General features: G+C 43.9%; 2 protein-coding genes across 3 annotated transcripts; both read right to left on the bottom strand.

Moving 5' to 3' along the window:
- Positions 1 to 567: 567 nt before the first annotated feature.
- On the bottom strand, positions 568 to 14,317 carry LOC139205821 (myocardin). Of its 2 annotated transcripts, XM_070836148.1 has the most exons (17): positions 14,088 to 14,317; positions 12,966 to 13,140; positions 10,426 to 10,479; positions 9,561 to 9,616; positions 8,994 to 9,060; positions 8,120 to 8,245; positions 7,795 to 7,991; positions 7,462 to 7,602; positions 6,639 to 6,804; positions 6,381 to 6,549; positions 6,121 to 6,265; positions 5,418 to 6,002; positions 5,210 to 5,308; positions 4,943 to 5,080; positions 4,799 to 4,853; positions 4,283 to 4,709; positions 568 to 752 (listed from the first exon to the last, which is right to left on the bottom strand). In XM_070836148.1, coding segments are annotated over exons 2-17 (2,481 nt in total). In that variant the 5' UTR covers positions 13,021 to 13,140; positions 14,088 to 14,317; the 3' UTR covers positions 568 to 751. The 2 variants fall into 2 exon arrangements, with proteins under 2 accessions (XP_070692249.1, XP_070692248.1); XM_070836147.1 differs by lacking the exon at positions 568 to 752 and having other exon boundaries at positions 1,633 to 4,709.
- A 5,089-nt stretch (positions 14,318 to 19,406) lies between these two features.
- LOC139205846 (uncharacterized) lies at positions 19,407 to 23,354 on the bottom strand. Its single transcript, XM_070836178.1, has 2 exons — positions 21,108 to 23,354; positions 19,407 to 20,402 (listed from the first exon to the last, which is right to left on the bottom strand). Exons 1-2 carry the CDS (start codon positions 23,007 to 23,009, stop codon positions 20,046 to 20,048), a joined length of 2,259 nt encoding a protein of 752 aa, XP_070692279.1. The 5' UTR covers positions 23,010 to 23,354; the 3' UTR covers positions 19,407 to 20,045.
- Between the last annotated feature and the right edge of the window lie 576 nt (positions 23,355 to 23,930).

The following is a 23,930-nucleotide window of genomic DNA, read 5'->3' as shown; positions in this document are numbered from 1 at the left end:
AGAGATGGAGGGAGTTAGGGAAGGAATCCACACAAACCATCTCACGTCTCAGCAAGAGCTACCTGCTTTACATATGAAACACACCTTTCTCCCTTTAATTCCCATGAAATCGCGCAGGAAGCGGTTATTGCAAAGGGGGGACGAGGAGGAAGTGATGTGGAACGGCTAGAGGGGCCATTACAGACAATCCCTCATTACACCCTGGTCACAGCTTTGGAGTATTACCCCTGTGAAAACACACTCTCGCCCCTGGGTGGATAAGTCAAAGAGAGTAGATTGTCTCATCTTATTTCTTCTCTTTGTGCCTGGTCTCTAGACAGGCACGGTGGGGTTAAACTTATCAAAATATGCAGCTTTAGCTCGCTATAGAACCAACAGACAGGCTGGTTTAGATCTCTCTGAGCTGTAAGTGAGTCTGAAGAACTGTCTGTTGTATCTTTGTATTCCTCTCTTTGAGTGAAATGGAGATGGATCCACACAACAGATCTTGGTCTGTGATCAATCAATCAATTTATCAACCAACCTGCTTTTATAGACGTGGCTCATTTGCAGCAACAGTGTCTCTGAATTCTGAAGTCATCCTGATGAGGAAAAAAGGAGAGTTTTTCAAGGCGTCTTCACTGCCGAGCAATGTGAGTTGTTTGGCAAGACATCAGAGAGGAAAAACATCCTGAGTCATCCATCAGGTATGTGTGATCTATTAAGCCAAGTTTCTCCATTCATTAAGAGATGCAGTTTACAGTAGAGGCAGTCTGCAGGAATATTGACAAATACAAAAAATCATGGATTATAAAACACAGAATACATCAGCATCACAACTAGTAAGTAAAATAGCTGTCACATTTAGTAATGACATCTTCACTCATTTTTAGACATGTTAGCAATAAGGCTCAATGGACGGCAACAGGGATCTGCCAGTCGCTCCACCCTGACTCCTCCTTTAGCGCTACCATGAGGTTGACATTGAGTAAAATTATTGGATGGCTTGCCATGAAATACCCTGCCCCCCCCCCCCCCCCCCCCCCCCCCCCCCTGAATTGGAAGAGCATAAATGTACTATATTTTGACAATGCTGAACAGGGTAAGCATTGTACCTGCTTAGCATGTTGTTGATGTGAGCATTTAGCTCAAATCAGCCCTGGAACATAGGCTTTCATTGTAGTAATATGATATTAAATAATATTGTGTTTTACTATGATGAGCCACTTTAAGAGAAATATAAATTTTCTGAAAATAAGATATCTTTTCGGTTTCATTTGGTGGTCCTTTGATGATGCCTGACTGGAGGTCATATTTATCCAGCTTTTTATTTAAAGTTACATCATTGGTCTTCTACATTACATTTCCACTGTGTAATTTGGAAGATTAACCATCAAGCCGTGTGGAAGTTAGTGCTATTTCATGGCTATTTAAGTAGTATATTGGTAAAAATGAATATTTAATTTACTTTGTGATCATCAATATTTAAGAGGGTATAATTTGGGACAGTTTCCATGTGAAACATATAAGTTATCAGCAGTTATTTCTCCATAAAACAATTCACTTGATTATCTTTTCCGTGTGCGATATCACAGCAGTGAGTTGTTTGCTCACTTTACATGGATAAAAAATAAAAGAAAGAGGAACCAAATAGAAAATCTATTAAGACTTTAATTTTCTTCTTGCTTTTAAATACATTTTTTGACAGTGGTTGATATCTTTTGCATGAATAAGTTACATAATAAATAAAAGCAAACACATTTTATTTTCCTCTCATGTTTTCACAATAAGGCATTTATAGCAGCAGAAGTGGCCAACAGAGAGTCCCAGTTAACTGAAACACCCGAGTGTTTCCAGTCTGTCCAAACCAGCTTTAAATCTAGATCAGGTTGATTTTAACCGGTTTAAAATAGATGTTTTAAATTTTAAAATAGAAGACTGTAGCCTGAGGTTTGGTCAAACCTCTGAAACTGTCTCAGGATGTTCCAGGAAACTCTGCACGAGTATTTGGAAATTAAATAAGAAACAAGGAGAACACTGGTGTTGGCCCTAAAGCACTGGAAGTCACAGGAGGTAGCATTTTACTCTCCTGCCTATCAATTCTTTCTTTTTTTTTTAATTCATGCAGCCGGTAATGTTTATTGATCACTATGATTATCATAGCCATCCATCCACATTTTGCTGCATTTTTCATAGAGAAAGCTGTACAAGAGTCGCTTCAACATAAAGCTCTGTGTTGAAGGTTTGCCTACGCACAGATATCTTCTTCCAATAATAATCCGTGGCTGAATAGTAAGACACAGACTAATCATCAGAACAAGTAACTGGCTGACAACAACACTGAAAAGTTTGCATACAAAAACATGACATGAACATACGAAGAACCTCAGATCTGCCAGTTTATGTGCCCTTTACACAAATCATATTGCACTCAGCACTTAACCTTTATTTTAACGCAACACTTTGGAGACTGAGGAGGGGACAAAACCTTTTTTTCACAATAAAGTGGTCTAACAGAAGGACTTCCAGTTAGTTATCGGATTATACCAATGTCCTATATATGAATGAGCCAATCAGAGCTCTAGAAATGATTGATAGGATTTGCAGCCAATTGAGGACAGAACATAAGTTCATGTAGATGAGACCTTGTGTCTAAATTACATTTATCTGGTACAGCAGAGGTTAATGTCAGCTAACCTCTGTCAGATTTTTTTCCATTAATGTCTTTATGTTAAATGGGGTTTAGAATGGACATAACTCACTGAGAGTGTATTATGCAAACAAATAATTAACCCATTTCTGCATGACCAGTAAATCATGTAGAATATAAAAGCAAGATCACTGTCGCTGTTAAGTAAACTGTATTGGCTTCAACTCAAGCTCTGGTCATGTGACACGTTACATATTATCCAAACATATTATTTTATGCTAATTCTACAGTGCATTTTCACTTAATGTAAATGGTCATTTTGAAATGTACAGCAAAGATTTAACAATGTCAAATAAAACATTTGTGGAATTAATTCACACTAAGTGAACAGGTGTGGCCTTGGGATTGGGTTATAAATTGTGCTAAATCTGGCTTTGCTAGTAGCAGAGTAAGCACCGTGCAGCGAGCCAGACACTGTTGGGGGTTAATCAGGGAACAAAATGACCACCTGTTTTTGCAAAGCGATGAGGAAACTCTCACTTGTCTGATTGGAGCATTTGTATAGGGACTATTTTTGGGGTGGTTGCCTGATTGCTCTCCTGGAGAACAGTGACTTGAACAAGGTAATGTGGTTGTTCTGATGATTACGATGGATAACTACACTGGAGTAACTGCCCGCTGGCAATGAGAGTACAATGAAATGTCTGGTCTGAAATGTGGACACAGAAATCCACAGCTTCTTTTCTGTCTTTCACACAGATCCTCTCACAGATCAATCATACAACACACAAACAGGCACACTTAAAAGTAAGCAAATAACTACAAGTGCATTTGGCATTAATGCTTATAAATATACATGGAGGCATTTGGGTGTTGACACATACAAACAAAAGCCGCCTTGTGTGCACAGTCACACACAGTCAGTCGTGTTCAACACACACATACTTAACACACGTACAAACAGGCGTACACACACACACTTGCACTTGCACACGTGCACGCACACACACTGCTTGTTTGTGGCTTCTGCCAGCTTTCTCCCTCTGCATGCCGACTGTGTGTCTGGCACCAGGGTTAAGGTCTGGAGCCACACACAAGCTGTGTGCTCTGTCTGGCTTTTACACACTGTAAATGGGCTTTATGAATGGCTAGGACTCAATGACTGAGTCAACACCAGGGGCCACACTCAAACCCAATCCGACAACGGGTTTTGGAGATAAGTCAGAAACAACATTCACACAGCGCAGCCAGGAAGCATGTTTAAATTAATATGCCACCAGGTTTTCTTTTGTTTTGCACTGCAAACATTGTGCTGTGGAGTGTGTCAATCCACAGATGTGTTGCTTGTTAGCCATTTCTGGCTGAGCCCAAGTGCTTTTAAACAGCGTTCTGCAGTGTCAACGTGTGCGTATGTGTGTGCGTGTGTTTGTGCTCTTGTTGCCCCATGAAAGCCAGCGATGAATCCAGCTCTCGACATTGCGTGGAGCCAGTGCCTCTGACAGCCTTTGGATGGATGGAGGCCGCTATTCCTAATCTTGTGCCCTCAGTGGGATGCACACAGTTTGCCCCATTCATGACCATTATAGAATACAACATTCACCTGCTGTACATACAAGGAAGTTACGAACAGATATGCGGCACGCAAGTCCTCACCACTGCTCTATCATGAGATCCAATACCCGACTGACATTCAGGTCTGAATCCAGACTGAAGTCTGACTCAACAAAAGGAGCTGCCGGTGGAGTGAGAGGGCGGAGGCCAGATGTCAGCGTTTCGAGCCAGTCGGCGGCGTCAAACAGTGTCGGAGCCCTTCGTTTCCGTGACTTCCCCATGGACGACAGAGGGGAGGTACAGATGGGGGGCGGGGGAGGCGCTGGGATCACCTGGCTGGGATTTATTACAGCAGGAGATGGGGGGAGCTCCAGCAAGAGAGAGGAGCAAAGAGGTGAGGGCAGGAAGTTGTCATCCTTGTTGTGCTGCTGGGAGGCCTGGGACTGATCAGCATGAGGAGCAGGAGGAGGAGGCGAAGGGTCAGGGGCTGAGTGGGCTGGGGATTTGTGATCGGAGACATCAACAGAGCCTGGAAGAATGGCAGTAAAAAGGATTGGACACTGATAGAAACATCAGTGTCATTTAAGTTGCAGCCTTTATTAATCATGAGAGACTCACCAACACAAGTCATAGGCTCATCCAGAATGTCATCTATAGACTGCCGAGGGTCCATCTGTGGCCAGAAGAAAGGAAAAACACTTAAATCCTATCATACAAAAGGAATTCTTGAAGATCTCCTCCTTTTCATCTACAGACTCTAACCTGTGCTTTCTGGATAGCTTCCTGTAGTTCTTCCTCCAAGCTGCGAACGCCGGGCAAGGTCTGAACAGGACTTGCTGTAATCTGCACTGGCAGCTCAAAATCCTGGCCAATCACATCACACGGCTGGCAGCAAAACACCTGATTAGAAAGCAAGGATGAATTAATTGACAGGCGGTGATGAGAGTATGCTTGCGTTTGACCAGGCTCTGTAGAGTACCCTTGAAAAGCGATTATCCAAGATATGTGTGTATTGATTTGTGTGTTTACCTGTGTAAACAACAACTCTGTCTGTGCGTCCGTTTCTGGCTTGCCTCTAGAGCATCCAGGATCCTGTTGCAGGAATGGATGAAGGGTTCCTCCGCAAGACTGGAGGAATAATAAAAAAACATATCAATGATTGCAGTTCTGGAGAGCAGTCCCCCTGTTAAATGAACTATTCCCAACACATCAAAGATCCAAGCCTGTCTTTGCTCACCTCGTTGCCGGCGTTAGTGGAGCGGTCCCTGGGCCTGCTCCTTAATCTCTCCCTCATCTCCAGCTCCACACTCAGCTCCTGCTGCTGCTGCTGCTGCTCAGTGTCCGTTCTCCAGGGAGTCCCACACTGCAGGGGCGAGGACGAAGACATGGGTAGACTGGGACTTGGAGTTCCCGAGGCGGTGTTGGCTGGAGCCAGGAAGACAGCGTTGGTTAGACCACGCTGTTCACCTGCCAAACTGACTGACGCAGCATTCGAGAAACCATTTGGCACCGTGTTCAGAATTCCACTTGGAGCGTCACTGAGAATCCCGTTAGGAATTCCCCTGTCCGGGATGTACATCTGTTGGTTCGGGCTGCTGCTAGGTGAGTCTAGTCCAGAGCTGGAGCTTGAGCTGGGGCTCTGGCTGGGTGGGAGAGGGGGGCAAGGGGTGAGGGTCTCCAGGCCAGTACCCAGCTGGCAGAGGGAGGCAGGGGTGAGGCAAGAGGGGGGAAGCTGGAAGGGGCGGAGACGCTGCAACAAAGCAGTTTTGGTGCCGGAGACAGGGAGGCCGCGCTTACGTAGATGCTGCCTCAACTCTGACACCTGAAGAAAGGGAAGAGGTGGAGGGGGAAGGACAAAGGACACTTAGGGGTTTGTTTTCACCATGAGTTGTAAGTTGTAGTTATCATTTTTTGGCATTTTCTGCTTATGCTTTTCTTACTGTTAGATCAACAAGATTTGCAGGAAGAGGCTCTGGCTTGGATGCAGGGTTTGTGTCCATTGGGGTGTGGTTTGTTGTGGCGGGAACAGGTTGGGGAATTAGGGGCATGGCTCCAGAGGACTTCACAAGATCGCTGTGATCTCCACTGGAGGAACGACAGAAGCATTAACTCAACCATACGATAGGAGGATTAATGTCTTATTGGTAGAGCAGCGATAGTTGGCTCAGTTTGGATTAACTGACACAATCTGTGGGTGTACCTGGGCACAACAGTGAGCTGCTGCTGGGATTGTAGCTGCTGCTGCTGTTGCTGCTGCTGGTTCTGGAGGATTTGCAGCTGGAGGAAGACCTGCTGCTGCTTGAGGAGGTGGGAATAGGCTGGGTCTAAAGACTGGGTAGGGGTAGGGCTCTTCTGTTTGGCTCCTCCCCCTGGAAACAAACATTTTTTTAGGATTAATTCAAACACCCTGCCACAAAAGCAAGCCTTGATTGGACAAATGAAAGGGATTTTTGAATACCTCCAGTCCCAGACCCTCCTCTCTGGTCTGGAGGAATGTACTGGTGATATTTGAGTTTCCTCATTTTGGGTTTAGTGTCCCGTGGTTTCCGTGGGCGGGAGAGATGGTTGAAGTTGAGGGAGGGGGTCAGGGAGGAGGAGCAGGTGGGGCTGGGTGGCCGAGCTGTCTGTAAAGACACATATTGAAACAAACCATACTGTGGTTCAAGTGAGCAATTTCAAGAATAACATATAAGATATCCCAGAGAAAATGTCAAGTCGTTTGACAGTGTTTGCCCCATGTCAAGGTTAAATTCTAACATGAAATGTACAAATGCCCCGCAAATCTCCAGATGACAGCATGTGGCGGTTCTGACATACAACCATGCTGCTTGTATGTGAATGTGTTAACCTACAGGGCAAATAGGGAGCTCCCCCAGAAGTGCAAATTGACAGTAATGAATGCAGAGCAGCTTAGAGCGGAGCATTGTGTTTGACAAAACAGAGGAGTGACCATCCTATTAGGTCGAAGACCTCTAAAATGCTCTTTTATCTTTTATGTTGTATACCTGCCGCAAATACCATTCACCATAGCAAGCACACACATGCACACACACACACACACACACACACACACACACACACACAATACATGTTTTTCTGGACGAAAATGTCATATTGCCGCATTTATTAATTTGCATTCTACCTATTATAATTTCATTTTGAAGAGTCTTGACAAACAAAAAAAGTCCCTCTTAAATTTTAAATGTGCCAAAATGAAAACCAAACTGAAAGCTGTGGGGTTTTTATGTGACAGTATTAGCATGCACTTAACCTCACATTACCTTTGGCAGCAGGGGTGTGGTCTGAGAGGTCAGATACATCCCATTTGGTCTCCCAGTTGTTGCCATGGAGTTTGATTCACCCAGTGTTACACTCATAGGTTGTCGGATGCCCTCGGTTGCCGGGAGCAACGCCATACCAGACTGAAGGCGGAATATCAGATTATCAGAGTTGACATATGAGGCTATTTATAAACTCATCAGTCTGTTAATACTCAACTTTAATTTGTTTATCAGAGGTCATTGGTGGGAATTTATCTATCAGACTTCTTTGTTGCTGCCAAAATGCAATACATGACTCTTAGGCAAAAGCAAATCTCAGTGTCCTTTCCTCACCTGAGCATGACTGGGGCTGTGGTTAAGGGGTGGGCCCACAGCTGAGAAGTCACTCAGTAATTGGTCACCTGGGACCCCTGGCAATGAAGGAAAGGCTGGTGATTGGTGAGCGCCCTGCTGCTCTGTGGGAGAGGAGGAGGAGCAAGAGGAGATGTCATCTTCGAAGACATCAGCGGACCGAGGGAAAGAAGCAGGACCTGAGGAAATGAAAAGTGACAGAAAGTAAGGTCAAAAGAGGAGCAGAGGAGGTTGAGTGGGAAATAAAGAAAAAATGTATATGACCCTGCCGGTGTGTGTCAGCGCATGCAGATGTGTGTTGGCTCACGGTTCTCCAGGGGCAGTGTGTGTTCGTGCTGTTGCTCCACAGGTCCAGGCGGATGTTGGATCCTCTCAGTGAGGTCCTGTGCCTGGCGAGCCTTCTTCTGCCTCTGGGCCCCACACACAGCCCTCTCTGCAGGCGGGAGAAAGCGGGAAGAATGGTGCAGATAAGTGGACAGAGGAGGACAGATGGGTGATCAGCAAAGAGAGAGGAGAGGAGAGGAGATTGGAGAGAGAGAGAAGCAACAGGATCTCAGGACATATGTGGTGTGAGCATGCACAACAGTGCTGCCACAGGCAATCGGTCCCAAATTCAAAGCATCAGAGGCATCAAAAAATAGTAAACACTCCTACCCATAGGGAGATGTATTCCCTTGGATATGAACACACACACACACACACACAAACACACATTTTTAAAAGGGCAGAAATCATCGTTTGGGAAATCAGACAGTTTGAAAAGTCAGCTATGATAATAATAGTTTTTTGAATTAAAAGGAAGGTTAGAGGTTGTGGAGAGGAGGAGAGATAAAGAGAGATGAGAGATGTCAGTAATGGCAGAAAACGATGACTCTGATCCCGGGATGGGCGGGTTTATCATGTGCTGTCAATCACTGATATGTTTGCAGGCTGCTTAAAATGCAGAGTTACAGTGCGCAACAAGGTCACATTTCTATATAACTGACAGCTGATGAAACACCGAGCCCATCATAAGATTTACACACTTCATTTCCTCGCTCAACTCCTGTACAACAGGGAGTGGAGAGCATAAAATACACACAGACAGAAAGAGAGAGCGGCAGGGAAATATGTTACTATGTACTTTGCAGACAGGGTAAAGCAGGAAGGAGACAGAAACATTACTGGAGGCAGGGCATCACCTTGTGCAGTTTCAGTGTTCAGACCACTAGGGGGCAACTTCTGAGCAGAACCGTCGTCAGTTAGACGCTGCATCAGGAAACAGCAGGTCAAACCAACAGCCCAGACATTATAATGCAGTTCATTTAGGGGAAAGTTAAAAACAAAAGTCTACTTCAGTGCCAGTGTAGCTGAATGAAAAGCTCACTTTCACTGGTGTTTCTCCCAGAACATTTGCAAGGTCTTTGAGGGAAAACTTGGACTCTGTGCTATAAAGATTCACCACTGAAGCTAGTTCAAACTATTTTTTTCTCAAGTGAGGTGACTCCACACAGACAACCAATTAACCCATTCAATGGTGGGGAAAACACTGACCTTTATCTCATATCATGTTCATTAACTTCCTATGAACTTACGGCTATATGGAAGTAACACAAGTAAACAAAATGTGCTCTCGCTCTGTTCTATCAAATGTTATCAACACAAATTGATAAAAATGAAAAAAATATGACATATGTGGAGGGAAACTGTCTTTACATGGCAGCTTGTGTCATTATTTGATCTGCAGTGAGAAACAGGATGCCACTCACCAGAGCTTCACCCTGGTCTTTCTCTGCTTTTTGAGGGGTGGCAGTAGATTTCAACCCTATGTAGACAAACAAGATGTAGTTATAAGATGAAATGGCAGTCAAGTAGGTATGTATATATGTATGTGTATATGTATATATATATATATATATATATATATATATATATATATATATATATATATATTTAATCCAGACTTTCATTTTTTAATCTATATTAGAGTGTTTGTGGAGGGGCAACTCAGCTAAATCACTGCACAAACAAAGCACTTTCAGCCTTCAGTTAATTCCTCTAAGTTACACCATGGAGTGTCTCAGGTGCTCTTTTATGCTGGCAGGCATCCACATGTGCAGTGTGCCTCATGCAACCTGCCTCAGCCTCAGACAACAAAAAAGGAACTACAGCAAGGCACACCCCCTGTTCCTGAGTTTTTTCTAGACTAGCACGTATCACATTTGTTGCACAGATCTAGATGTATTTATGCATAATTAGTACAATATATTTACATATTTATCCTCAGACAATGCCCGATACTAACAGCATATTGTTGTTTTTGCACATATGTTGCACATTTACACTTGTATCCGAATTGGCAAAATCTTTGCATTTTATCTGCATTTCAAAATAAAAGCTTTTTTATTCAGTTAGTGTGACCATGTGCAGATTCATTAATGTGAATTCAATGTGTATTTTGCACATCATGTTTGTTGTTATCATACTTGCTAATTGTTCCCACTGATTCATAATGAAAATATATCAACATAAATGTCACTCTAATCTCTGTCAATCGATCATTAATATGAAATACAGCCTGCAGTCATAGTGTAGATGGATCAATCACAATGTTAATGATACACATAGACTAACCGGAGTCTGCATTGATTTCACTCTGCCTTCGATTCTGAATCCTCAACTGCAGGACTGAAAGGAAAAAAAGAGAGAGATTGAGCTGGCTGCGTTAAAAATGATGAAATATCACAGGTTACACTGATGGAGCAGTAAGTTAGTCTGATTTCTCTTTGAAGGACAAGTTATCTGGAAAAATAAATGACTGACGTAGGAAGGTAAGAGTTGAGCAATGCAAGAGAAGGACGATCACTGTTAAATGATATGGCCTTGTAACTTATATTACGCCTTGACTTTGCAATGCTTGTAGATAATATGTCTCCTTGCATGCCTACACATACCTTCACACTAGCCGTATGCACACACACATTAACATTCAGTAGGCCTACACGCAAACAGGTGAAGCAGGGTAGGGCTTGGCCTGTTACACCGAGTGCTTCCCCCCTATGATACATTTCACTGAGTTTTGAGACCTGAGAGACCTGGAGAGGGGAGGGGAGGACTGTGCAGGGGGTTGAGGGCAGTGACTATTTATCTCTCAGTATGTCTATTTCTGTTGGTCCCTTCCCCCCTTCAGCTGTCCCGCTCTCTCCACAAGCCTCTCATACATCCCCTCTTCCTCACGTCATCCTCATTTGTGCTGCTAACTATACTCTTCCTGCTTTCCTGCCTCTCTGACAACTCAAAACACAAGTTTAACACAGAAAAAATATGGATTTAAAACACATTAAGACTCTCTGCTGTGTTGTCTCAACAAATGCTGGAGTTTATGTTTGATTTCAGCACACGTGTGTCTGCCATTAGATTGTTTTGTTTTTTAACTGGAGGCCCGATACAAGTCTTGAACTAGAATTTAAATTACATTATTTACAGCAGCTAAATTTAACTCTCATTTTTCATTTTGGCTGTCCCTGCAGGGTGTCGAAAAAGAGCAGCGGACAGTGAGACTGTCCGCAGCATTTGTCGGCCATCCAGCCTGACAAGCTGGACGGAGCATCGCAGCGGGTGGCTCAACGGCCCCAGGAGGAGAGAAGTGAGCTGTCTAAGAGCTAAGCTAACTCTGTTTTGACCTAAGGCAACTCCTGGTTAATGTATGGCCAGACCAGTGTTGTGACCACCTTTGGGTGAAAGCCAGGATAAGTTTGTTCATTTGGGCTGGTCGCAGGCATTTAGAATAACAAAACAGAAACAGCCAGAATAACCAGTCCTCTTGCTGATGCTCTTGTCTGAAACATCAGTATTAAACTGATACTGTTTCATAACCATTAAAAACTCCTCATAGTAGGTTTGATATACATTACATTACAAACAACACTGTCATTCCTAACCCAGCTGCCAGTACTTAGATGAATCTGAGGGGTCAATAAAGGATAAGACATGATAAACATTTTCTAAATACTTGTCTTCTTCTAAATGTTTTTGTTATGTTACTGCCTATTTTCACCCTTTCAGGGCTCATAAAATTATTCAGATTCAACAGGATACTTTAGTTGAATTTCTCACAATTTGTAGACACATAAAATCTGTGGCGTCGAGCACATGCCGACTCTTGTGACATGATAAATTTGCAGTGGAAACAATTCATGTCAAAGGTCAACAAAAACAGTTAAGATTGTCCACTATAGAACAATGAATAAGGACTTAAACAAACCGCAGCATATCAGCATATGTTGGCTGTCAATGCTCAATGTTTTCCTCGCAAAGGATCGACGTCGGGTCGACATACTGGGAGACCTCTCAGGCTGTGCACATACATGATTTCAAACAGAGCAGCTGCCCCAAAGAATCACGTTTTCCAGCAGGTGTTTGCACACCTAGGGGACTATCTGTATTTCCATTTCCTCGCCTCTCTATTTTACCAGACGTTTACGACAGCTGCTTGGGAACAGAGCAGCAGCCGCTACAACTTGTAGAGGAACTTGCATAATGCAGTAATAGGAGAGTTGTTCAGTGCAGTTTGTCACAGAATGCTGGTTGTCTCCTGAAGGTTGTAATCTGTAGAGTAATGTATTGGATTAGACTGTGGTAGGATATCATCAGTCCATTCAACTACAGTGTTTACATTTTTATACACAGTAACTCAGAATCCGCTCTCCAAACTTTAAATTTGATTGTTGCTTATTAAAACATAAATAATATTGAATCTAATAGAGATTTGAATGTTTTTTAAGGGGTTTTAAATCAAAAGGGCTTTGCTGGCAAAGGCCCACGGTCTGTTTTAACATGTTCATCAACAAGCCGGCACATGTTTTGGTTTAACTGTCACACTGTAACATGCAGAGATCTTTATCCTCAGGCTGAGCTGTCCTCATGTCCATTCAAGACATTACTGCCTGTGGGTAGCAATCATTAGATCAATTCACCATGATCAATACCTTCATCCTATTGATCACATGATAGACAATGTGACTGACCAACCAGCCAATAACCTTCACAAACACTTCACCTCTACATATTGATGCTAATGTTGCCAATTATGCCTGGGATGTAAAGCCATTGTTGTGGGAAGATAAATCCATCTCTCTTTTAATTGGCGTGAGTTGAGACTCCAGGATCCTCACCTGAGCGGAACTTGTTACGGATGAGAAGCGACCTCTCGGAGGCCAGCAGTGTCATGGTGGAGGGGAGGGTGGAGGAGCCAGGAAGTGGAGCAGAGAGAGAGAGAGAAAGAGAGAGAGAGAAAATTCCTGGTGTCACTCTACCAGGAGGAATGGACCCCTCTCCTTCTGTCTCTCACTGTTGGGAATGCGGGGAAACAGAGGAAGCAGGGGAGTGAGAGAGACAGATGCTTGTTAATCCACTGATAGACACAAACCGATATTGATAGAGGCACACAAAGCACAGCGGAGATAGATTGAGGGGGAAATAGAGACGCAAAGCCTCTCAGACCTACAGGCAGACTGAACACTGCGGTGAGCTTCTCTGGCAACAGCAGGCCTCCCTATAGATGGCCTGTCATAATCACACAGAGAGTCACAGAGGCCCACCCACAGAGACAGAACTAACGACACAGAGAATTAGCCAGACAAGGAGGCTTTTAGAGAGACACAGCCAAAGTAGGAAGAGGAAGAGGAGAGCCAAGCTCGCATGAGTGACAGAGACAGAAGCCCCAGCAGATACTCGGACATCAGGGCCAGGGGACGCTGATTGTGGCGGACAAACATGAACTCGCAACACCTACAGCATCGTACAACACATTTGCAGTGTGACAGCAGGACCACAAATGTGTCCTGCACTAGAAGAAGAGGAGCTGCCTCTCAAATAGAGAGAGCAGTAAATCTACATAAGCTGCATTAGTGCACACACACACACAACCTATTAACAATATTGATTTGAACTGGCCAGCCACAGAACACCCAAAGGAAGCCTGTTTGAAGGGAATGGACAAACACACACATACAAAGCCACACACACACACGTACTCTGGAATAGCTGAGGTCATGCATACTAAATCACCACAGTGCTCTTCCTATTCCCAATCCCATAAATGCACACACCTCACTTATTTACAATATGAAGAGTCCAAACGAAGGTCACTCACTCATGAATGCAATCAAATAACAAGCAATTGATTGAGATTTCTTGTCTTTCACAGGCATTATTTCACAGTAGGGCACAGAGGCACACGAAGGCACTGAAAACACTGAGAGAATAAAAGCAAGAGAATGAAAGAGAATACTTACAGGAAAAGAGAGAATTGAGTCCCTCGGGGGAAATTGAAGTGGATTTAAGATTAAATTGAGAGAGGTGCGAGATGGAGGAAGAGAGGGAAAGAGAGAACTTCGTAGTGCGTTTAATGACGATTTCTTTCTTTCATGTTCTTTTCATATCCTTTTTTTTCTCTTGCGTCTGTTTTCCACACTTCTCACTTTCTCTGGTTTCTCCTAAAGGTGAAATGCTAAGAGAAAAAGGATCTGTGGTTCCTTCGTTCCCCTACAATAAACACTCACCCTCTCTACCTCTGCCTCACTCTCTCTGCCCCTTTCCCCATCCGCCCCAAAGCATCCTGGATCCTTGGTGCCAACTGTGGGCGACTGTCAAACTTTCCCCCTCCCCCTCAATGGCCTCATCTTCCCCCCTCCCCTCCCCTCCCCTAGGAGCCACACACTCCCCCCCAGACATCTGCTGACCGATTGACTGAGGAGCAGATTCAAAGACAATGAGCACTCTTGTATTTGTTTGTATATGCCTGTGCCAAACGTAGCCCCACTGATGAAGTTAGCGCAGTTCCTTACTGTTAGGGGCTGAATAGCCACATAATGTGATGGACAGAAAAGTGAAGGCAGGATAAAGAGACTGTTTATTACAAGGCAGGGAGAAAAGCCCGGGAGTGTTTTGGACTCACATCAAATCATGTACTGCAGCAGGACTGCAGGCTCATATGCTCCTGTCAGGATACCTTTGGGTCACCCTCTTAAAGTGATTTAGTACTGTTCGGTGCAAGTGTTCGTGTGAGCCTGCGCATGTGTGAGTGTGAGAGTCACACCACAGGTCAGTAAGTCAGTGTCCGTCAGCATATAGTTTACAGCATGTCTCAGCACCGGTGCCAAGCAAAATCACGGAGTTTCACCTCGCTGTTCAAAGCAACTTGGGTGAACGTGTAGGAGAGTGTTTGCCCACGTGTGCATGCTCTGTCCATGTGTGTGTGTGTGTGCCTTTGGGCTGCAGAGGGGGAAAAGTGGGGGAAGTGAGGTCGTAGCCGGTGCACCTGTTCTGTTGATTTGACAGACAGGCCGGTGTGTGCTGGTTCAGCAGGTCATACAGAGGGAGGGAGAGGGGGACACAGAGCGGGGAGGTGGAGACGGTGAGGCAGAAGGGACGGCAAAAGTCGGAGAGGAAGGGAGGGCGCAACACTTGGCGGGGGGGGGGAGTCTTTAGGACGAGGACAGGAAGAGAGCCGGAGCTGAGAGGGAAACAGAGAAAAACTTTGGAGGTTGCAGCCATTTTATCTGATGTGAAGGACCCTGACATTGAGATCCACTAATCAGAGAACATGGAGCACAGATAGTTGTGCATAGGCCAATTATGGTTGCCATGGAACAAAATGGAACAACTAATGGAACACAAAATGAATGGGAACCTTAACTAAATACATGGTTATAGACAGACAGCTCTTATAGGTGCCATTTGCACAGTACGGCTGTGTTTTTTCATCATTATAAAATCTCACCTTTGACAGCCTTTCCTCTCATGCCCTGTAAATTTCACACACACATGCACTCACACATATACACATTACACACATATAAACACTGACTGCACTGACAGCATGGCACATTATTGAGGGAAAGGTGATGTAATTGCTTTTTCCTCTGGTTCCCCTCCACAGCTACACCCTCTCCTCTACAGCCTGGACTCCCTTTCTGATTAACACCTGTTACCCTCCTTCTTCTCCCACTCTGTCCCTCACACACACACACACGGAGACACAGACACAGACACACACACACTTCATAGTGTTAATCCTACCCTGTGTCTGGTGAGCGAGGAGGCTTGCACGCTGTCAACCCATCCCCAGTGAAATATCATATTTCTCTGTGTAATTCTGGACTTGCATGTAACACACAGCTTCAGAGGCATCATATAGCTCGTAATAAAAGTATACTGTACGAGTATTCATTTCATATTTATGAGAAAACGGCTTCCTTCGCTGCTGAAACTGCAGAGTTTGAATGTAGATCCAGCTCTCCCTTGGCTCACTGTCTACTGCCTCTCACCCTGGTATAAGTATCCCTCCACCATTTGAGAGAGCTGGGAGACAACATAGAATCGGCACATGCAGCTAAAGACAAATGTAAGTGTGCCCTCACATGGCTGAACTATGCAATGACAGCCATGCATGCTGGATAGAAAAAAAAATCCAACCAATGGTTAGTTTAGCTTTCCATCATTTTAGCTGTTAGTGGCAATAATGGGGCATCTGTGATGCAACAGAGCAGATACACAACAAACATATCAAAGTGGCGAGTGTATCAAAGAGAATAAAAAGCTGAAACATGCCAGTCTAACACACTTCATTACATCTACTGCCTCTCCTTGCTCGATCATGATTGGATCTATTCTCATCCCTCTCTCCTCTGCCCCTCTACCTTTATCACTTCAATCACTTGGCCGTGTGCCTTGTGCCACTCAGAAGCCCTGCTGCCCGTTCCACTTCACGCAACACAAACACAGGCTCTCTCACACACACACACACACACACACACACACACACACACACACACACACACAAGCTCCACAGATCTCTGTCCGTCATCCACCTGTCTGTCCGTCAGTCATTACACTTTGAAGCTCTGTGCAATCTGGATAGCTACCAATTCTGCACACACACACATATACTGTACTGTACTGTACACACACATCGTCCAGCTGGACTGCTGATCTCACACACTCGGCTGGTTGAATATTCATCATCATGCACTGAGGACCTTGTACGCTTGGCGATGCAACAGCCCAGTGGTGTCAATTAGGGAACAGAGCTCTGTTTTGTGTTGATTTATTCTTTTTTTTTTCTTTTTTTCACAGACAGAACCTCATTGATTTAATGGTTGATCCCAATGAGAGACCATAACAATATGATGGTTGCACTTTAGTGCGTTACTACAAAGAGAAGGTTAAGTCTTTTATGGGATGAGGATGGAGCGTGTTACCAAGTGTTACTAAGACATGGATGCAGTCAAATAATTCTTACATTGCCTTGCAGGGTATCATAGTAGGTGGGCAACATAAATACAATCTAAGTAGTTTTATGTCTTGGTATGAACATACAGTATATAATGACACAGTCACATATTGGCAATATAACCAGATTGGTATGTTTTGTTTTTGGCCCCCTCTACTCTACTCATCTGTGAATACACTGAGTGGTTTAATGACTTATATTATCTTTATAGTTATATTACAGTTACATAACTTTATCTATATATTATGTAGAGAGAAGGTGCTGATGTGGGGCCTGATGTTCTTGTTTATAGACAGCAAACATTGTATTAAAAGAAATTTAAAAATTGTAAATTATTAAAATTTTCAGTGGTTTATGGGTATACATAGACATCCAATGAAAAAGGAACAACAGGGAGTTGGTATAAAACCTCTTTACTTATAAACAGATCATAATATAACTTAATAATCACTAAAAACTTGTACATGCTTATGGGTGTGTGTGAGTCATTTTTCTTACTCGATAAAATGACAAACTGATAAGTCAGACTTAGTAGTTGAGTTGAGTTTGAGGTGAAACACGGATCTCATAAGTACAGTTTGAAGGGTGCTAAACACAGACAAGAATACGTAGGATGTCTGCAAAAATCAATCAAAGTTAACATGGACTACAACATGGAGAAATCAAGGCATTTCATCACATCTGTGTCCTTTAAATCAACTATCACCATAAAGCAGACCTGCTTATATTTGCCACGCTATCCGTCATGACCTAACATAAGTAGAGACAGTCAAGGATAGGTTAGGGTAGGCCTATTTGAAAAACATTACTCACAAGCCCATATTCACATTGGAAAAGTTATTTGTTAATCATAATCTTTCCTTCTGTTCACACTGGCAACAGAAGAAAAGAGATCCTCTCTTAATGTGTCTCCAGTGGAAGAAATACGAAACAAAACAGTTCTTTTCTGTGCAAAAATTACTTCTAAAGCTGAGCTGAATTTGAGGCTTCAACAGTCTGACTTGAGTCAAATCAAGTGGGAATTTTCAGAAGTTACTGTCTTTTTAGAACAAAATTCCAAATTTTATTTCCACAGACAGCGTTTCTTTATGGAGTTGTGGTGGAAGAGTAGTAAAACAAAGTGAAAGATTCCCATTTGTTTTGTCAAACTCAGACTGCTGAAGATTCATATTAACTCTGAGGTGCATTTTTGGCTCTTCAATTATCGCTGACTTTTGTCTTCCATTTTGTACGTTGACATTGCATTAGGAAGGCTGTTACACCCAATATAAACAACAGGAACAATTACAGTGACCAATAACTCTGATATGATCATGTGGACATGTGAGTATCATTCATAAGACAAATGTAAAGAACAAAAATAAACCAATCCATTAAATGAGTAGCTGCCTCGCTATAAATGTCAAAGTGAAATCTGTGTTTAAAATGTTTATTGTTTATTTATTCTACTGTGTTAATAATTGAATAAAAGAGTGATTGACCTTTTTCTTTAACTAACAAGATTCCCTTTATGAGTTGCAAGTTACATATTCATTTAAAAGGTTACTTAGTGAAAGTAAAATATGTATTAAACATTTGCTCTTAAAGTTTTACCAGAGCAGATACTCCAGGAGCACACTCTCCATTCTTAGAGACACTGCTTGGTTAACCTCTGCTCCTCACACCCTCTACATCTCCACCGACCCTCTATAAAAGTCAATGTGCCAAACTAAAATACAATGGAGAGTATAGCGCAGGCTTTTCAGAATGCCAAAGCGTCTCTATTCACACAGTGGCCGGTGTAGACATAAGGAATAGGCCGGCCGTGAGGACCCCGCCAGGTCATTTGAGCAATACAGTATTTAATAACTTATCTCAGGCTTAGCTCTGTTAGGCTCTGTGGCTTAAATGGAGCAGAAAATTGAGAGAGTGCAAAAAACAGAGGACTGTCTTACAAACTCAATTACTCCCTGGTGGTAGTCCAGCAGATATAATCAGGTATCTTCATTTTTTTTTTCTTCACAGAGATCCATGTAAAGTCTGGTCTTGTCTTTGGTGATTAATGTAGAAGAGAGAATCAACTCTGGGGATCAGCTTAAATTAGAGGACAGAAATGGACCCTGACCCCATTGCTCATTACTGAGGAGACTTATATGTGATTAAAATGTGATTAAATATACTTCAATTCTTTTAACATCCAAACAGAAAATACAGCAAAATGGAAGTGAATTGAAAAAGAAGATGGGACAAAGATTCAGTTACAGTTGACAAAATTTAATTCAAATAAGTTAACATAATTCACATAAAACCAAAACTATCTGAATATAGTGTTCATGTTAGAATAAATCAAAAACATTTGGTCAGACTCTTACATGGTGAGAATTAAATACATCAAATCAATAGCTGCAACAAAGTAAGTATTCTCCTTCACAATGTAAAAAAAGTGAATACAGAGTTAAAATAAAACAAGTGCAAATGACTCACAGTGTCTCTGACGGTAAGAAAGATAGATCACATCTTTCACATAAGATAGTGCAGAAGTGCAGCTCTTACAAATAGTACTCTATATATATACAACAAGAGCAGGGAATCGTTTAGAGTAAATAAGTTCACCTTCTTTTTAGAGCACTTGAGGGTTTTATCGTGGATTGTATGGGAATGCAACTTCGTGTTAGCGGTCTAATCAATATTTTGAACGCGCATAAAAACCACAAGTTGAAGCATGAGCTTTCCCTTTCATATAAGAATTTCTTTTTTTAACACAGGAAAGCTAAAGTTAAAATCATGTATGATTTTTCAAGGCTGTATTTTTGGACCATTAAATGGAATGGGAATAATATACATTCATAAATAAATAATCTTAAAAACATTGAAATAAATATTGCAAGTGCTCCCTTTTTTGAATGTTAATTAATGAGGAAAGTTTAATGTGTAACCAGAGTTACGTACGAGCACCCTGCCAATCCCTTCGCTTTGGAGTCTAAGTCTCCACCTCAGACTCTGAGTTATTCAAAGTAGACACAGTGGAGCTGTACCATTCAGCACTCTCCTCTTCCTCCTGCACGCCGGACCCGCCACCGCCTCCCCCGTCTCCTCGGCCGCTTCCTTTTCTCTCGTTCAGCATTTCCATGGCCACTTGGTGGTAAGGGTGTTTGCGTTTAGTGTGTCGCCGTAGTGTGTTGCGCTCTGCAAAGCGTGTGTGGCAAAGCTGGCACTGGTAGGGTTTCTCTCCTGTGTGGACCCTTTGGTGGCGCTGTAGCTCACCGGCCTCCCTGAAGCGTTTGGCGCAGATGGGGCACACAAAGTTCCTCTGGCCTGTGTGGATGTGCTTGTGTCTCTGTTGTGGAAAATAGGAAACATTTTGGTTAAAGAATCTGGGAAAAGATTTAAGATTTAATGCAGCTATATTCAATATTTTTATATTAGCAATGGATCACATGACTACTTGTGTATCTGAAAGCGCTCACTTGTCACCAAGCTTATGCAGAGATAAGTAGAACCTTTCACTTCATTGCGCTGATTAACCATCAACTTTACAGTTTTAGTTCACTCTCGCTGCTCTCATAGCGTCGTGCTCTGCCGCAGCAGGGAGCTGTGGTCGGCTAAAACACTCTAATAACCCACTGAACACAACCTGTCCAGCACCCAACAGCAAACAGACAAAGTTAGCGACGAGCCGGTGAACATAGTGGAGCATTTAGGAGCTAAGGAGTCAGATAATTCCCTCAGGAGCTGATGAAATCCAAAGCCAAGGAAGGAGACTGAACTTACACATCACATGGTCACAACATGCCTCCAAATAAACACTTATGTTGCTCCATGTGTGCTGAACGTGTAAATGTGCAAATGTTTGCTAAAATATTAACTCCAATGGGGACAAAATGTCAGAATTGTGTTCACAGCTTGTTTCTGCTGTGCCCAAGCGGCCAAGAGATCAGTTATTGCAGGTCGCTGCACTAATGATCTGTGACATCTGCTCAACTGACTTGTGTTATCACTTATATTGCTGCTGAAATAATAGTCCTAATTATCTTGCACTGACCTGCAGATGGCTGGAGCGTTTGAAGGCTTTGCCACACTGCTGGCAAACGTGAGGCTTCTTCTGCGAGTGTGTGATGGCGTGGCGTTCAAGGTCGGAGAGGTAAAAGAAGACCCGCGGGCACAGCTGGCAGTACAGCACCCTGCGAGAGGCCAAGCTGTTGGGAGACTCCGCTGGAGAGAGAGGGTCCACTGGGTCGAGGGAGTCGAGTTTACCAGAGGAGAGGATGGGTCCGACGGGAGGGGAGGGAGGGGCAGCAGCGCTGGAGAAGTAAAGATGGTCATCCAGAGGTAAGTGTTGTGAGTGCAGGTCAGACGGGTCATATATGGGCTCTGAGGCCGGAGACTGGGGCTCTGAGCTGGGCTGAGCTGAGGGGTCATGGGTCAAACTAGCAGACTGTGGGCGCGGAGAGGATGCTGTAAAAGTTGATGGCTTCTTGTTTTCATTTGAGACCTCTTCGGCAGATATGGCTTCACTTCCAGGGCTTGAATCGGAAGAGCTGATTTGAGAATGCAGGAGGGGAGTCGTGCTGTGACGGTCGTTTTGAAGAGCGGGAGAAGACGAACGCACCGAAAGAGAGGTGATAACAGAGCCAGGGTTTACATTATTCACTCCTGACAGGATGACGGGGGGGTTGTTGGGGCTGAGTCTGATGACAGGATGAGACAGAGTGGGCAGAGGTGATCCCAGCGCACCGACCTGACCAGAGGGTAAAGGGAGGGAGATCGGGGCCGAGGCTGCTGTGATCTGGGACAACTGGCCGGTCGTGGGGTCAAGGACAGCGATGGGGGTGGAGGTAGAGGCGGAGTCGCCTGAGGAAGAGGGTACAGATGACAGGAGAAGAAACATGGGGGTGGAAGCACCAGGCAAGGTCTGAGGGACTGAAAGGGGAAGTGAGAGACCCACCGGTAGTGAGGAGAGCTGAGGAGAGGAAGAGGAAGACGACAGGAGGAGAATAGGAGAGTTAGCAGAAGGGTTTGTGAGGATCTGAATGGGCTGCGTGGGGGCTGATATCCCAGAGGAAGGGGACAGAACAACTTTAGCCTCCTGAACAGATTTAACACTTGGCTCTGGTGCCTTAGAGGGGTCTGCGTTTGTAATTAAACTGGAGAAGACTTCTGGAGTCTTTGTGTGATCACCACCTAGTGTTGGAGAATCAGTAGCAGGGGCGGGCGAGGGGTAAAGATGATCAGAAGGTGCATTTAGTGCATTATCTAAACTTTGGCTGAGGCTAGGATCTGCTAATGAGGCCAGTTCTGGTGACCCCATTCCCTCTACCTCTGCTGAATTAGCCTGATCTGACTGAGGGTCCTCTGACGTGGAAGCATCAACTTGCGGTACTTTGAGTCCATCTGGACCGAGAGTGTACGGGATTCCCTGGTCGTCTATGAGAAGAAGGTTTTCAGTGTCACAGTCAAGCGAGGAGAGGGAGCTAAAGACAGAGGTAGAAAAGAAAGAAGGAGACAAGAGAGAGTCTTCAAGTGCATCAGCGCCGTCCATGCGCCGCACAGAGTCCTCTCCCTCACCATCATCATCCTCCTCTACTATGTCTCTGTCTCCTTCTCCCTCATATTCATCCACCTCCATAATCAGCGAGCTCTCACAGCCAGAATCGTCCAGAAAGCGTCCACACCTCCTCTCTCGACTCTCTCTTTTCTTGGGCAAACTCAGGTCCAGTGGCTCTGTCTGTTCCTCCATTCCCACCTCATCAAATGTCTTACAACACTTCAAGTCCATTTCTCGCAAAATTAGAGGAGTATTTTCCTCAATGTCTCTCTCTGTAGTTTCCTCTTTAATCCCTTGCTGGCTCCATATTTTTACTGTATTACTGCTGGAGATTAAAGGAGTTTCTGACTCATCACTATTGATGATTTTAGCACCCGAAACATCTCCCTCATTGCACATCCTCTCCCCTCCCTCTGCCTCTGTCTCATGGAATGACTCTGGTTTAGCTTCCTCTGTCTTTTGATGAGTACCTTCCTTGGTTTCTCCTTCATTCTTATCAGCAGATATTTGGATTTTACCTCTGTTTTTGTCTGTGATCACTGCTCCATCTGAGACAGAAACAGGTCTTCTACAACATGAGCGAGCAAAGTCTTTGGTCAGGCTGATGGCAGAGTTTGTGATTGGCCTCTTGCACCGTGGGGGAACGACAATTTTGAGTCTGATTGGTTGGCTGCGTAAAACAGGCACTCCAGTCTTTACTGTAATTGGCTGTCTGAACCCACCAATCTTGCTTGTTTCCTGAGAGGCTGGCCTACAAGTCCCGCCCACCTCTGGCTTTTTCCCATTGATTGATAGAGCATCTTGTCTGATGGTCACTGCTGCTTTGACGGGGCATGGTTGGAGGTTACCTGGTACAGTACTGGGAGAGGTTTTTTCCTGTGGGTCCAGAACAACCTCTGTCACTGGCCCTGATCCATCTGCACACTGGCTGCCATTTTGGACATCCAGGCTGCCACTGGTCAGGACTGAAGCCAACTGAGAATCCATTTTGGGGCATACCCATTTATATTTCTGTGAAATATAAATAAAATGATGAATTAGAAAACTCAGAGTAGCAAAAATATATATATATATTTATAAATGACTGGCTGCAAAGGAATGGAATTAAATAAATATCCAGGCATGTTTGGGAAAAGTCAGTGTCTCAGTGGTGAGTATTGGGGTCAAGTTTGGTGCAAAAGCCAATACTGATAATTACTGTCATAATACTACCAGCCCACAAACGAGGCAGACTGTGGCGTTAAACTCCTCAGACCGACGTGATGATCGACTGATTTGACCCCCCCCCCCCCCTTTCCTCCTCCTCCTCCTCCTCCTCCT

Source organism: Pempheris klunzingeri, chromosome 8 (genome assembly GCF_042242105.1).
Source record: "Pempheris klunzingeri isolate RE-2024b chromosome 8, fPemKlu1.hap1, whole genome shotgun sequence".
NCBI lineage: Eukaryota > Metazoa > Chordata > Actinopteri > Acropomatiformes > Pempheridae > Pempheris > Pempheris klunzingeri.
The sequence above is the reverse complement of the archived record's forward strand: the minus strand, read 5'-3'. Positions and strand labels throughout refer to the sequence as shown.

Bases quoted from the DNA above. Each gene is read 5' to 3' on its own strand.
- LOC139205846 (XM_070836178.1), bottom strand. From the start codon at position 23,009: ATGTGCAATGAGGGAGATGTTTCGGGTGCTAAAATCATCAATAGTGAT. The intron at 20,403-21,107 runs GTCAGTGCAAGA...TTTCCACAACAG, and splicing joins AACGCTCCAGCCATCTGCAG to AGACACAAGCACATCCACAC.
- LOC139205821 (XM_070836147.1), bottom strand. From the start codon at position 13,020: ATGACACTGCTGGCCTCCGAGAGGTCGCTTCTCATCCGTAACAAGTTC. The intron at 7,992-8,119 runs GTGAGCCAACAC...TCATTTCCTCAG, and splicing joins CACACTGCCCCTGGAGAACC to GTCCTGCTTCTTTCCCTCGG. The intron at 6,805-7,461 runs GTAATGTGAGGT...GTGTCTTTACAG, and splicing joins CCACACCCCTGCTGCCAAAG to ACAGCTCGGCCACCCAGCCC.